Consider the following 14,798-nt stretch of genomic DNA (forward strand, 5'->3'; position numbering starts at 1 on the left):
TCAACATATTACAGCAGAAATATTACTTTGGTGGAAAGCTTAAGGGTTGGAATGATGGTCTACACTCTGTGGAGAGACTCATATTTGCAGTACGTAATGCTAATCATGCTAATCGTGCTAATTGCGAATATAAAACTCTAAATGAAGGTTGAAGTATTAACTCCAGATCAATTTTTTTTCTTTTAAATTGAGTACATTTTTGTTCATTAAAAACTAAACACATTTTAAATTAGGGGAAATAATTAATTAATTAGAACTGATTTTAGCTGTCTAAAATTAGTTTTAGCACTGACACATTACAAAAACTAAAGCTCAAAAGTCAGTCGTAAATTGGCTATAAATCTCTGATTGGTGCATCTTTAGTTTCACTGATCATTACTTTCGATTACTGTCTAAGAATGTATTCTCAGGCTACGGAGAACTTATAGCAACAGTGTGTTCTTTGGAAATGTTCATCCTCCTTTTCTCCCCTTTATCATCGGAGCAGAAGTATGTAGAGGACTTTTGGCTTCGAAAACTCTGATCAGCTCTAAGAGACTCAGAAAACAAACAGAATATTTCATGTTCACTTCACTTTTCCAGCATTAGATTTTAGACTCCATCATCAGATGGGCTACTCTTATTTTCATATTTCTTTAAAGCACTGGAGTCCACTCGTGATCCAAAATTACCATTATGGGAGGAATGTCTCTTGACAGGGTATTTCATGGTAAGGTAAGAGGCAGATGAGGCGAGTTCAGGCTGTTGTAACAGGTGGGGCTTTACTGGGAGGGGGAGGGACCACTGGGACAGCACAGGGACATTCCTGACGTTTTTGCACACCCTGAGGAATTTACCAAGAAATGTGCTTGTTAGAGTTATTTTCTCACTGATATTACACTGAAGAGAAAGTCTGAAGTAAAATTGTGTTTCAAGTGATGGCTAAGTTCAGAGATGGGCGGGGTCAACGTTCCCATTCACTTCTAAAAAACAAAATAAAAACTGAAAGTGGTTCATAACTTTTTTACGAGCCTAAATCACCTCAAATGTGTTACTAAAAGGCTATTATTGTGAACAAATAACTTACATTTTTTTTTAGCATAGAAACCATTCTGTAGACGTTTAGAAGATGAAGACGAGGCCTGTGCGTTGTTCCTTAGAAAATTCCTTTCATATTTGGAATTCTATGGAAACCACAGCTTATGATCGCTCTTGCTTAAAATGTTTGAAGTATCATCAATCTGTCTGGTCTCACTGCAGATTTAGTTTAGGGTTTCAAGCCTTTTTTTTTCTTTGGTGAATAAACAATTTAGTGTTAAAACAAAACTCTACAGAGAACAGTTAAAGTTTGTGGTTTGTTGACTTAAAAAGCAAATAGGAGCTTTTGTTCTTATGAGAAACAAATCTGAGATGCAGAAATCAATCAGCCAGAATCACTCATTTCTTCCATAACTGCCTCTGATTGGTTTTTAGATCAAATACTTAAAAATCCTTTTATTAAATACACTTCAAAACCAAGAACTCCCACAATTTTACATTTTAAAGCAAAGTTTTATAACGCAGTGAAAATCAGACAAGAGTAAGAATAAAAGCATCACCCAAAATAAGCCTGATGTGTTCATGTCTAGAAAAAAACAATCCCACAAACAATCAACGTATTTTAAATGAAGGAGTTAAAAGAACAAGTTGATGTCAGTGCCAACAAAAAATAAAAACTTGGCTCATCCGTAGGCTTAGCGGTCCAGAGAATCCAATGCAGTAAAAGTTAATCATGCTGCCTATAAATGGAAGCAAATTACGTTTAAATGACGGAGATCCAGAGTCCAGATCAAGTTCGGAGCTAAAGTAAGACATTATCTTTGCCTAAATTACAACATAAAGAAACATATACTGATTGCACTGATCGTCAGATGTGCATCTGTGACTCATTACAAAGCATTCTTGAGAAGCTCATCAGAACTAACAAAGTCATTCCAAGTTATATTCAAAGTGATGCTTAAACGTGCAGAAAAAAAATCCATCAACAGATCAGGAAACAGCCAATGAGCGAGTTATACTTTGTTGATTTAAAATCTTCAGATTAGCAAAACAAAAACCTCGTGAACAGCTTCACAGCTGGTGGCCAGAACTCGAAGCTCACTGACACACTAATGACGCCCATAACTCACGTCGGCTACAGTGTGAGGACTACAACGTGAAAGGTTGCTGATGTTATGAAGGGACACTGTGTTTGCTTATGTCCTGCTGGTGTTGGAGTGTGTGTGTGTGTGTGTGTGTGTGTTCAGATCACAACAAGACTTCACACTCTGTCCTCGCCAAGAACACACCAACAGCCAGAAACCAGGCAGACGAACACGGCTAAAACACCCATGGACGCAGACCACACGCACACACACACTGATTACCTACCAGGTATGATCTTCATCTAAGAGACAGAGCAAAGGAGGAGGAAGAAGAGGAGGACAAAGGTGAAGAAAAGGCAGATCTGGATGGAAGGGAATCAGGAGTACCGGAGAGATTCCTGTTTGTTTGCGCTCTGCTGCCTTGTCTCCCTCTCTTCGTCTCAGATTTTGACAGGCTGCGCCTGCTGCTCGGATCCGTCAGCCTTGCTCTCCCATGGCCGGGGGAGGAGGAACGACATGGTGAGCCTTAGGGGGCAGCGGGTGGGGTGAGGTGTGGGGGACGGAGGGCCAGAGCTGGCAGAGGCCTATAAATATCCTCCAGAACCAGATGATCGCACAGTGTCACAGTTAGAAACTGAAGGAAGGACTCCGTCAGGACAGTGCAACAAGCAGGACCTCCACCCCTCCACCCCTCCACTCTGGCTCTTAGCTCGCCTCTTTGAAGATGCTGCGAGGGAGGTCAATTTCTCTGATGCCAGGTGTCAGATCTCAGCCAGAAACTCTCTTAACTGTGATGTGAATATTAAATGCTGCAGTCGTCTGGTAATGTTATCGGCCTGATTAAAGACTGAAGACACGTGGGCATAGCTTCAGTGACTTAGACTGAATTCAGATGTGTTCTTTTAGCTTGTTTGGGAGATAATTGACCAGTTAATGTTTTAGTTAATAAAATTAAGAGTGCAAACAGAAGAAAGGTTGGAGAACCTATAAATAGCAACAGCAGCCATAAATAAGAAAAGTGGTAGCAAACAGAGAAGGGATTTAACGAAATGCGACCTGCCTCAGAGAGACAGTCCATGAAATCATGGCTGAGGCATTCAGGGTAAATCACCCGCTGCTGCTGGGATTAAGCTAATGCTCAGCATTCTCTAAATATAGAGAACTCTAATGTACACAACACTCTGTCGATTGTTGTGCCGACAATCTGGTCAAGTTGTGTGAGACACTAACGGTGCAGGGAGATTAGGGAGAGTCACCAATTTGAAGCTACTAAAGATAGCCGTCCTACGGTGAAATGAGAAGAATCTATACCACAGGAAGTGGTTTGAAGAGCATGACATGATACTCCTTCTATGACACATGAACATACATGTTAACTAACTAATAGCTTCCCTGTCAACGGATTCTCTTATGGGAGCTGTGGATCTCTGCAGCTCCTCCAGAGTTCCAGTGGGGCCTGCTGGTTGCCTCTCTGTTAGAAATACGATCCTTGCTCTGCCTTTCAGCCTCTCAGTTTGGGTTTGGTGATAATGTCTAAGTAAAGTTCTGCCAATCTCTTTCCATCTTCAAAACTAACAATATTGCTGAGTAAAAATATATTTCTTGTAACCTGTTCCTTGGTTTCTAACGTTTTGTGGCCTTCACAAAGCGGCTGATTTATACTGAGATTAAGGTTCTGTACACACGGAGAAGAATGTGGTAAATTTTTGTGAACAATTCTAAAAAAACATTTGTTGCGACAGGACATAGCACCACTGCCAACGCAGTAGTGGGAACTCCAGGCCAATCGGTGGCGCTGCAGAATGACTCGAAAAACACCAAACACAGAACGCCGCCATCTTTGTTAACCGTGCATGTGGGCTAAAGAAAGAGAAGAAGAGTGAGAAAGCTTCGTCATCATCATTTCTAAAAATAAAAAACTTGGATTGTATGTTCACACGGAAACACGAAACCGCCGTTTTGAAATGTATCCACTCTGTTTTCTGTTAAAGAATGACAATTTCTCCAAAATGCCAGATGCACGTGGACAAAATAAAACCCTTTGCAGATACACCTAAGCTCGTCTTCACGTCCTAAATAGACTAGCTTGTGGTTATGAGTACTTTTGCAATGCGTGCTAAAGCAGCCTCTAAGATTTCTCACAGATCTGAAATACTGTTAGTCATCGTCTTCTATAAGGCCCGACAAGTTCCCTGGGAAATGACTAATGCCACAACTATCCAGACCAAACCCTTAATATATTCCACATGTTATTGATCACTCTGTTTCTGGGGGTTGGCCTACGGTAGTTTAACTGTTACTCCGCTATGGCAGATTTGTAGAAAAATTGGAATTGGAAACAAATGCACTTAAAAAAAAGAAGAAAAAAAAACACGATGAAGTGGCTGTGCTTCTATTTTCACAATTCACTGTTGTTGTTTTTTTAACCTGCGACTCACGTTACCATTTCATTGTAAAAATGTCTGCACGGTGTCACAAGTTCATGAAATGTGGAGCGCAATGTTCCCCTACTAACGATAAAACTCTGGGAGTAATTTAACATCAGTAAAAGATATGGCAGGTCCCTTAAGGTCACTTGGTGTGTTTGGGCAAAACATTACTGCTGGCCTGTGGCAGGAGCAGCAACAGGAGATTTCACGCAACTTAATCCCAACAAAGTCCCTCCTTTAGACAGGGAGCGTTAACGCCTTCATTGTGTCCTTCAGTTTTAACCGTTTTGCTGAAAAAGGTCAGATTCCCAGCTCCGGCCAGCCAGAGTCACACCATAAAAAAAAGAATAAAAAATGGCACGGCACCATAATGAGAGGCACAGAGCTGCAGCACACTGTGGCTGTTCATTTCAATCACATAATGTACGCAGTGGGCAGAACGTCCGGGACAAAAACACGGGAGGACCTCAGTGGCATGTCTGGGATGTGATTTAGTTTAATTGCCTCTGGTGCTATGTGTGGGTGAAGTTCAAGCTGCCCTCCTCCGCCTACGCTCCCCCAAGCATGTCCAGTCAGACCAAAACTGTAACATTTTTATTTGATCACACACTGCAGCTTTTGCATTCTGCAGGAGAATGGAAGGGACCACAAGCAGATATCAAAGGCTTCCCTGGAGGCGAAGCAAAAAACGACTTCGAGTGTTTCATCTCCACAAATTCCTTTCCATCGTAAGCCATACTTATTAAAACATGTTTCGCCGTCCTCGGTATTCACTTCACTGATACAAAGAAAAGACTAACATTTCGAAAGTGAAGATGCCTGAAAAAAAAAAAAAAAAAGAAAAATGTAGGGGTTAGGCTTTTGTCAGCTCCACTGGGTTGGCCATTTAATTCACAGCAGTAAATTTCTCTGGAATTTAAAGCTATAACTAGCGCTGCACATAAATATATGACTCTAGGTAATTGCTAAAACATTAATAAAACTAAAAGGGCAGTAATAAACCCTCATGAATACTCATAAATGCATCTAAATTAGAGAAACCGAGGTTGGTTTATCAGTTGAAGTTTTCCTTTAAAAGATTGGCCTGACTGCAGTCAGAGCAATTGGTCAGTGCAGACGATGCATGGACAGCAGATGTCAGCAGTGCACTGCTGTGTTCATGTCACAAACAAACCTCAGAAGTCAAAGGTGAAATTAAATGTTTGGTATCAGTTGTTGGTGCGCACCAGAGGCATTTGTAGTTGCTGAAGTGACATAATGTGCTTAAGATGAGATGTACGTTTGTGTGTGTGAGCTACAAAGTCTCTTGAACTCGATTTCCTCATGAGTAACCAGATCAAATCAAGAAGCCAGGCAGCTAATTGAAAACAGACCCGCCGTCACGTGTGGATCCAAACAAACACACCCATGGAGCTGCGAACAAACCTTTTCCAACTTCCTCAGTCTTTCACACCCATAGCAGACAACGCCCAGGCAGCTCCTACCTATATCTCATGTAAAAGTTTAAAAAAAACAAAACACAAATGATGGAAAACACTAGCTTTTTCCACTTCTAAACTACGTGAAATATAAAATTATGTTACATGTTCACGTTTCATAGCTTATTTCATAATGTACATTTCAGTTCTGCAAATGTCAGCGCTGTGTGGCACCTGATCGGGGAGCTTTTGCAACTTTCACTTCCACACCAAGGGCAGAGAGCACATAATGGCCTTATCACATTACCAACATAACTCCCATACCCCTGCTATACCATTACAGAACAGTATTCAAGAGATGCACTTATCTCTAATAAGTGACAGACTGGATAAAGAAAGTTAAAAAAAAAAAAAAAAAAAAAGGGAATGTAACCCAGAGCCAAAAGTACAGCATTACTGTTACTGGAGCAAAGCTCCCAGAAGAGAGCCACACCTTCCTGGAGTTCAGTTCAGATGGGTTTTAACTCACACAAACCAATGTCTGCAGAGAAGTGGTGAGGCTGAATCTCAGCAAACAGCTCCACCTTGTTGGACTGACAACACTTCTGCATAATCCATTTGGCAAATGCCCAGAGACGTCCCCGGAGATTATTCATCTTAAACATAAACATGCCTTGACAGAGTATTTATCAGACAGGGAGTCCCCACCCAAAAAAAGTGTAATTGTTTTAGCAGCGTAGCATTCTCCGGTTCTATGCAGGAAAACATTACCTGCAGAATTAGCTAATGAAGCAATAAACACAAAATTTGAAGCGTTCACATCTAAAAGTTGTCTTGCAACTGACAGTTTCAACACGACGGCAACCGCAGCGCAGCTAATGCCTGATCTGTCTCAGCACACATGGCTAAATCACAGCCACATGTCAATGGTCTCCTCACACCCACATGCTGAAACAATTCCTAAAAGGAGACCGTCTCCACATCTAGGATAAGCCTCTGGCAACATGAAACTCCAAGATTAACGGTATGCAAAAAACGAGTACTGAGAAGTAGGTTTTTTTTCTCCCTACTATAAACGAGGAAAGAAAACTGTAAACTGTGTTTGCTTGAAGCAGCAACAGAGCTGTCATTGAAAAACCTTAACTAAGACCTCCCACATGTCAGAAAAGAAAGGTGGGATCCTAACTGCAAGAAAAAAAAAACTCCATCACGTGCGCAGACAGATTAGGACAGTGCAGGAAGTAGGTGAGTTGACATGCATTCAAACAAACCTTCAAAGAAGTTGGGCCATGTCTTCTCCTCTGGCTCCGCCAGTGAGTGGTCCCAGTCGTAGTCAGGTGAAGCCCCTTGCACCTTGACCCTTGCGGCCTCGGCCAAAAGAGCTCGCTCTAGGGCGATTTCCTCCAGAACATCTAGGTCCAGCTCCTCGTCTTCCTCTTCCTCTGCCCTCTTCACAGGTGGGGGAGGTGACTGCTGCCCGGTCGCCTCAGGGCTAACGATTTGCTTCACCTCAACTATCTCCTCCACCACTACTATTTTCTTCCTCATATTGCCCTCGTCTGTGTCGGCGATGTTGGACTCACTGGTGTCCCCCAGGTGAGGCTGGTCAGGCTGGGCTGCGGGTGTGGCAGTAGCAGAGGGTGTGTCCTCCAACAAGTCCCTCTTCTTGTCTTCTTCGTGCTCTGAGGCCTCTGAGACAGAGAGCCTTTCCCGTGTGCTGCACTCTGCTGCCTGCCTGGCTGAATGTTGTGCAACTCTGGGAGGCTCTTCTCGCCTGGAGAGAGGGCTGGCCTGTGCCTCAGCTGACGCTAAATCTTCGGGTGCGGGTGCTTTCCTCGCACTGGAAGATGTTTTTGCTTTCGGAACCTCCCGCTTGGTTTTTTCTGCAGAGGGCTGCGTTAGCTCCACCTCCCCTTTGTCTGTCGGGGCCTCAGAGAGCACAGCAGCTGCCTGCCCGACTTCCTCACTGCACATTTTTTCAGGAGTCATCTTTGAAGAAACTTTAGTTCCTGTCATTTCAAAGGCCACAGCAGGGCTATCCCTGCCTGCAGCTGTAGGCAGTGTTGTTATGGATGACAGTGTTTCTCCTTCAGTCATAGGGACAGACTTTGTGTTTATGGTTTCTTTCTCTTGTGACACCTTAACCTGTTTTTTCCCTTTTTTCTTCCCCTTTGGCTGCTTGTCTGCAACTTTCTCTGTGCTGTGTTGGGATGTAGCCTCAGCAGTTACTTTCTCAGAGTCTGACTGGCCCGCTGGTATTTTTTCCTCAAGTTTTGCGCTCTCTCGCATGAGCTCAACCTGACTCACTTTCTGCACAGTCACTGTTTCCACATTGGAAACAGTTATTTCCTGAGATTTTCCTGGGTCCATGTCAGGGGCTGCAGCCTGTAATTTGGGAGACATTTGTTCCTGAGTGGTGGCAGTGACAGTGATTTCCTCAGGTTTATCTTTTGCTTTAACAGCTGCATGAGCTGCTGCAGGTGGGACATCATCTGGCTTCATCTTAGCTTTTGTAAATGTCTCCTTCTTTAGCTGATCGTCAGCTTTTTTACGGTCACTGTCTGTTTTGGCTTCCCCTTCTGTCTTTACAGAGGTAGACACAGTTAGGAGCTCAGAGGTAATTACTGTTTTCTGATGGAAGGTTTCTACCTTCACTTCCTGGGAGTCGTTTTCTGACATTTTCTCCTTTGCCTTTAATTGAGGTTGATCCTGTTCAACAGTGATCTTGGAAATCTCACCCGGAGACTTCTTTTTCTTTTTCTTGGACTTGGGGGTCCCTTCACCTGCTTGTTTAGCATCTTTACCCTCCTCTGTTGCAGAATCCTTCTGAGTGGAGAGAGATGAATGGATGACCTGTTGAACTTTAAGGTCCTGCCCTAAAACTTTAGAGGCCTCTGGTGGCGACACCGTTTCATCCTTCTTGGGATGTGGCATCTCTGTTAGATTAGTTTCCTTTTGTTTAACGATCATCTCTGTTGCAACATACTTCTTTTGGATCAGTTCTGGATCTTCCTGTTTTGTCTGAGATGCTGAAGCAGGTGCAGTTTTGGGAGTAGTGTTAACTTCCTGTGATGAGGTTTCTGCTACTTGTGCCCTTTTAGGAGGGAGTTCCTTAGTGTCAGGCTTTGCAGTGAGAACTGGTGAGCTTACTTCTGCCTGGACAGGTTCTTGAGTCACTGTGATCTTGGAGATACCATTCGCTTCATCAGTGGTCCATGATGGGCTACTGGTCTGGTTAGCCTTATTGGTTTTGGTGGTCTTCTTGTTGACTTTGGCAGTTTTCTCTTTGATATTACTGCCTACTTCAAGTTTCACCAGGGGTTGGGTCTTTTTTTCAGTTGCCTTAACTGACTCATCAATAACTTCCTCTTTCTCTTGCTTTTTAGGATCAGCATCAACCGGTCTAATGTTTCCAGAGGCAACAGAGCCAGAATAAACTTTGGAGGTTTCATGAGCGCATTCCATTGTAAGAACCGGTTTGGGCATTGGCAATTCTTGTGCCATGACTTCAGCCAGTTTTGTTTCGTCTTCTTTGGCATCCCTACTCGGAAGCTCGGCTACCAACAAACTGATCTCCTCAGTGAATTTCAAAGAAGAAACCTCTCGTTTTGCAGCACTTGTAATTTTGACACTCTTATGAGCAGCAGACGAGCTAACTGCCATCTTTGACGGTGTTGCACCTGCAGCCACACCAGCTGCAGCCACAGCTAATGGTAAGGCCACTGAGGAGGAGATCAGAGAGGCCTGGGACTCATCCTGCATCAAAGCTGCTGTTTGAAGTGGAACAGAACTGGAGTTCATCTTCTGAGCATCCAACACTCTTCTCTCCTGTGACACTACCTGCCTTTCATTTCTTACATTAGGCCCCTGATGAGTGAATCTTTTGGTGCTTTCCGCCTCTTTGACTGATTCGCTGTTGAAGCTGGCTCCTCTCCTGTAGAGAGGCTGATGCTGGTCCCTAGCCTCCAGTGACGACTTTGGCCTCACTGGTTCCTCAGTAAGTGGACGGCCCCTGAACCGAGGGGTCCTATCGGTGTAATTCCCTCGTTCTCCTGGATCCATCGTTTTATAGCGGTATCCTCTGCGTTCAGCTAACGCTTCTTGGCTCTCGGCCTCATCCCTACGACCTGGCTTGGGAACGTAGGATGTAGGGCCTTGCACAGACTGGACTTGGGCAGCGCGGCGAGCAAAGGCCAGGGTAGCAGCTGGTTTTCTAACCCTCTGCAAAGAAGCTGGAATAATCTCAGCGGGCAAGTGGAGGTAGTCGCGCAGGTAAACAATGCCATCGTTGGTCAGGTACCAGTAGAAATGTCTCCAAGCAAATGTTTCCCGTACATAGCCTCTAGATTTCAGAGAGCCCATAGCACGGATTACTTGGAGATTGGTCACGTCTCGTACTTCCGGGTGCTTGATCTGAGGCCTTTTGTCCTTCTTGGCCACCATAACGCCATCTCGAAATAATACTTCATAGATGGCTTTTAGTTCATGCATCGGCATCAGCATTCCAGCAACCATTGTGCTTTAAGTCAGTTGAAATATATTAATAAAAAAAAAAAAGTCAACCACTCGTAGTAAAGAATCCACTGGAAAAACCAGTTGTCATGTGCTTCTCAATTCAATTTAAAGTAAGTTGAAAGATGAAAGCATTAGTTTTCTTACTGTCTCTTCCTCGGGGTCTTGCTGATCCTTTAAGTTTATTTGTGAAGAAATAGAAAATTCCTCTTTTTTAAAAAAAAGCCAAAAAGTGTGCTGTCCCCTCTTCACTTAGAATGGCCGGGCATGGACAGTCTCAGTTCTGCCGAGAGGGCAATGACAGAATGGAAGAAAGGCAGCGCGTGTGAGCGAGGGAGGGAGTGAAGCGCACTTCGCAGTCTGACTCCACCTACCTTCTTATTCTTAGAAGAAGAAAAAAAAAGTGGGCATGGAAAAAGATTCTCACTAAAACAAACAAAACAAAAAGAGGGGGGGGGGAAAAGTTGTCTCCAAATAAATCAAGAACGATTTAGAGTCAAACGAGTGCAGCAAAGCACGTCTAAAAAAGTGTCCACAAGCACATGTTCTGCTGTTCTGACTTTCACAGAGAGAAACCCACCCACAGAGGAAAACACGCCTCCGATTCAGCGCACACATGCACACCTCTAGCCAGCTGACACACACACACACACGCACACACACACCCGCCCGCTGCTGTCTCATACGACCGTCCGGCAAATATGTCAGAGATAGTAGTGAGGAGAAAACGAGATGAGTTTTCTCCTGGGTTGATTGGGTGCACACATACATGCGCTTGTGAAAGGGGTCGAGTTTTACACATTTCCGCATCAGGTATCACTAAATGGTTTCCACACACAAAGTTTAAGGTGTGGCTTCTTTAAATAAACAGACAAATGAGACGTACATATGTAAATGTGTGTTTTATAAGGACGAGGTACGCAATGATTCAAAAACTAAGTTTGCCTAGATGACTAACAGTGTACTTCTATCTATGGGTGTGTGTGTGTTGAGGGGGTCCAGGTCCCCATAAGAAGCAGCAGACGGCATTTCCTAAAGCTGAGCATTAAACTGATGCAACAGCCTGTAAAGCTGCCTAAAGTTGTGTCTCTGCTTCAAACCGCTAACTTTAGAGCATCTACTTGTAAACCAGTTTTTTCTTTTCTTTCTCGAAACTAAATAAAGAGTTGCGCATTATAGCGATGCCTTCTCCTGCTCCGCCTGGAACCAGATATCCGATTTCCATCCCCAAGATCCCGTTTCTCCTCTGTACATCTGTCTCCTGTTCGTCTCTCTGTGTGTCAGAGAAAGTGTCCCGTCCCCCCAGCCAGAAAAACTGGAAGGGTAGCTGACAACTGCTGGCTTGGAGCGGAGCAGCTCATGTTCAATCGCACAGAGAAGATGGGGATTTACTGTAAGCAGACGGCACTGGACACCAACACAGTGATCTGGTAGTAAAATTATAGTGGCGGTGAATGAGAGGCAAAGCAATAATGCAGTTCCTCCTGCTGTTTTTTTTGGAAGCCCCTCCATTACACATCCAAACACTGTTTTGCCTTTTGCTTACCATGGCAACAGTCAAATAAAGCAAGCCAAGTCTGAGGGAGACACGTTTTTCTCTCTCTCTCCAGTCTACAGCACAGAACCATCAGCCAGCTGAACACACTTTTTGTTATAAGTTAGTTTAAATCATTTTTTCTTATAAAAACAATCTATTTGATACTATAAGGTTGCCTGACATGCTTTTGAGTCAGACTCAGAGTTGATGCCTTAGGCCACATCCAAAAACAATCCACCTAGAGCAGATATGATTTATCTTTTCATAATATGCATGCAAAGGCAAAACTACAAAAGAATGGGAGGAGTAGATGAAGACAGGAATTCTCAGGTGTGCTTATTAGACCAGAAAGGCATTCTGACATTGTGAAACAAGAATTTCCTCACCGACTTGTCAGACAGAGATGGCCTCACAGTGAAGAAGCGGCCGAGTAGGTGACAGGTTATGATATTCAGTTCCATTGTACACAGGCTTGTTAAAAATTTCATACTTTATTTCGGCACGTCGCTGAGCGGTAAAGTGGGTTATTTGATTTTAAAGTCCTCTGGCATGCTGTGCACAAAACTGCTTAATATCTACCTGGTTGTTAATGCAAAACTAGATGATATGTGGACTTTGAGACTTTCATATTTTAATGATACAGTGGAATCCATTGTAAACCATGGAGTCCCCAGGGGCTGAGCTCTCTGGTTTCTATTTTAAAAAAAAGATTTAATATATAAACTAATCTGGAAAGAAATCAAAGTTGGAATTCTGTGTAACAGAAAACTGATTATGCATGCAATTTATAACCAGTTTGTATTATTTTTTGGTTATAAATTGCATGCATAATCATTCATCCATCCTCATTCCAGTGGCAAGACAGTGAAGATGTTGTTTTGCTAGGTCGTTTTTTTTTTGTTTTTTTTTATTTACAATGCATGCAGTAATTTCGTACACTGTGGGCATCCCCATAAGGAGCATCTAAAGGGACGTTGAGGAAAAGAAAAAAAAAAAAACACTTTCTCGTGCATATCAGATATTTTCTGGTGTGCACCACATATCTCGTGCATAGCAGATACTATCTGCTGTGCACAAGATGCTGTCTGATGTGCATGTGAAACTATTTGGTTCGCACAAGAAAGATAATTTATTTTTTTCCTACAATGTCCCTGTAAGGCCTTCATATTGCCATGCCCAAATATTGTAAAGAAACAAATTTTGCTTAATTATCTGCTGTTTACTGTTGTATACAGTCCATTACTGTGAGTGTGTCTGGACATTTTACACACAGGGCTTCTTGTCCTGTGTGTAAAATGTTGACCAACTGATTTTCGGACATTAAAATGATGAAAGAGGTCTGTGTGACCTACTGGCATGGTAAATTTGAGACATAAACACACCAGAACCCTGTCAAGGACAAGTGCAGTACGCACATCATGTCTGTCTCTGCCATTGAACTTCAGCCTATGGTAGCTTCTTTAGTTGTGGGAGATATTTAGACATATGCCTTGGTGTGCTTAACATTGTGGAATGATGGGTGGTTCATTGTAGGCATAACATTCTGTTCCTCTTACATATCTTCCATGGCTTTACATCGCCGGGTGACTTTTTGATGGCTGACAGGCGTGGGATAAGGCAAGCTCGTCTGAAGATTTACAACAACCTGAGGCTGTTTAGTGTCCGTCTGGTTACGACAGAACCATTTTATGACAATGAATACAGCGTTGATTATATAACCATTACTACAGCTAAAAAGCTCAGGCTCAGTTTCCACCAAACTGTTTCGCATAGACAGAATTAAAAGAAAATACCACTGTAGATTAATTCTGGTCTTTGTCCCGCCAACTCTTTAGCTGCAATAGTTGGGAGCAAGTTTAAGGTGAAATTATCTAAAGTGATTGGCTAAGAAGAAATGTCAACATCCATTAAGACTGTCAATGTCAAACACAGACACACAGAGGACTGGCTGATCATGTCAGTGATCATGTTCACTAATAATTGTGGGAAGTGATCAGTAAAATCTAGGTTGAATGTAGGTTCAGATATCATTATCTGCCCACTTCTTTTCTGTATCTGTTTTAATCTGTTCAGGCTGGTTTAGTTATTACATTATACCCCTACAAGATAAGCATAACCATTACATTACACATCATAAACAAGTATTACAGCAACAAACGGAAAACTGAAATAAATATGACGTAATTGACTGAACAGATAAAAGGACAATGGCTTATCTGAGCAACTTCCTAGTTAGGAGTCTGCCTCTGCGGATTCAGACCTCCCCATGTCCCAGAATAGACTTGTCACCACCACCTTCTTGAAGATGGCAAACTGCCCAAAGTAAAGCCCCACTGCCTGGGGTGTTCAATGGTGTGTCGTTCCTCCTGATATCGGACCCAAGGCATTCCACAAAAAATGTAAAGCTCAGCACATACACCTTACAACAAAAAACTTCATTGATCTACGTTCAGTAATGTCGTTTACCCAACAACAACAACAACCAGCTATCACATTTATGTTATGTTTAGCCAGAAGGAAGATGAAGATTTCAGAACATGTAACTATTTTCACAGGAATTTCATCAATATCAAAGAACTTGCAGTACTGGTGGTTTCTCTCAAAATGTATTCATACCTTATAATCAGAGATGATGACTTCTTTTTTTTTATCTCTTAAACTGATTGAAAGAATGACTTTTCTGTTCTATCGCCATCAGCTAGCTATTTGTAAGTTGGCTAGGATAGTTCAATCATCAATGTTTGGTTATAACTGAGTTGGTCAAGACATGAACATGGGCAGATGTCTAAAAATCATGACT

At 42.7% G+C, this 14,798-nt stretch overlaps 1 protein-coding gene across 15 annotated transcripts in view; it reads right to left on the reverse strand.

Moving 5' to 3' along the window:
- Positions 1-14,798, reverse strand: part of plecb (plectin b) — a 94,153-nt gene that overhangs the window by 55,772 nt on the left and 23,583 nt on the right. For 3 of the 15 annotated variants that reach the window (XM_015055685.1, XM_015055684.1, XM_015055686.1), the window contains exon 1: positions 7,221-10,724. The exons of 6 other annotated variants lie outside the window; for them this stretch is intronic. In XM_015055685.1, coding sequence (XP_014911171.1) covers positions 7,221-10,464 — 3,244 coding nt within the window. In that variant the 5' untranslated portion in view covers positions 10,465-10,724. Of the gene's footprint in view, positions 1-2,388; positions 2,531-7,220; positions 10,726-14,798 lie in introns of those variants that run through there. 6 more of the 15 variants (XM_015055683.1, XM_015055687.1, XM_015055701.1 and 3 more) reach the window with 4 other exon arrangements.

Source organism: Poecilia latipinna, unplaced genomic scaffold (genome assembly GCF_001443285.1).
Source record: "Poecilia latipinna isolate Pla-1442-1.1 unplaced genomic scaffold, P_latipinna-1.0 Scaffold1331, whole genome shotgun sequence".
Classification (NCBI taxonomy): Eukaryota; Metazoa; Chordata; class Actinopteri; order Cyprinodontiformes; family Poeciliidae; genus Poecilia; species Poecilia latipinna.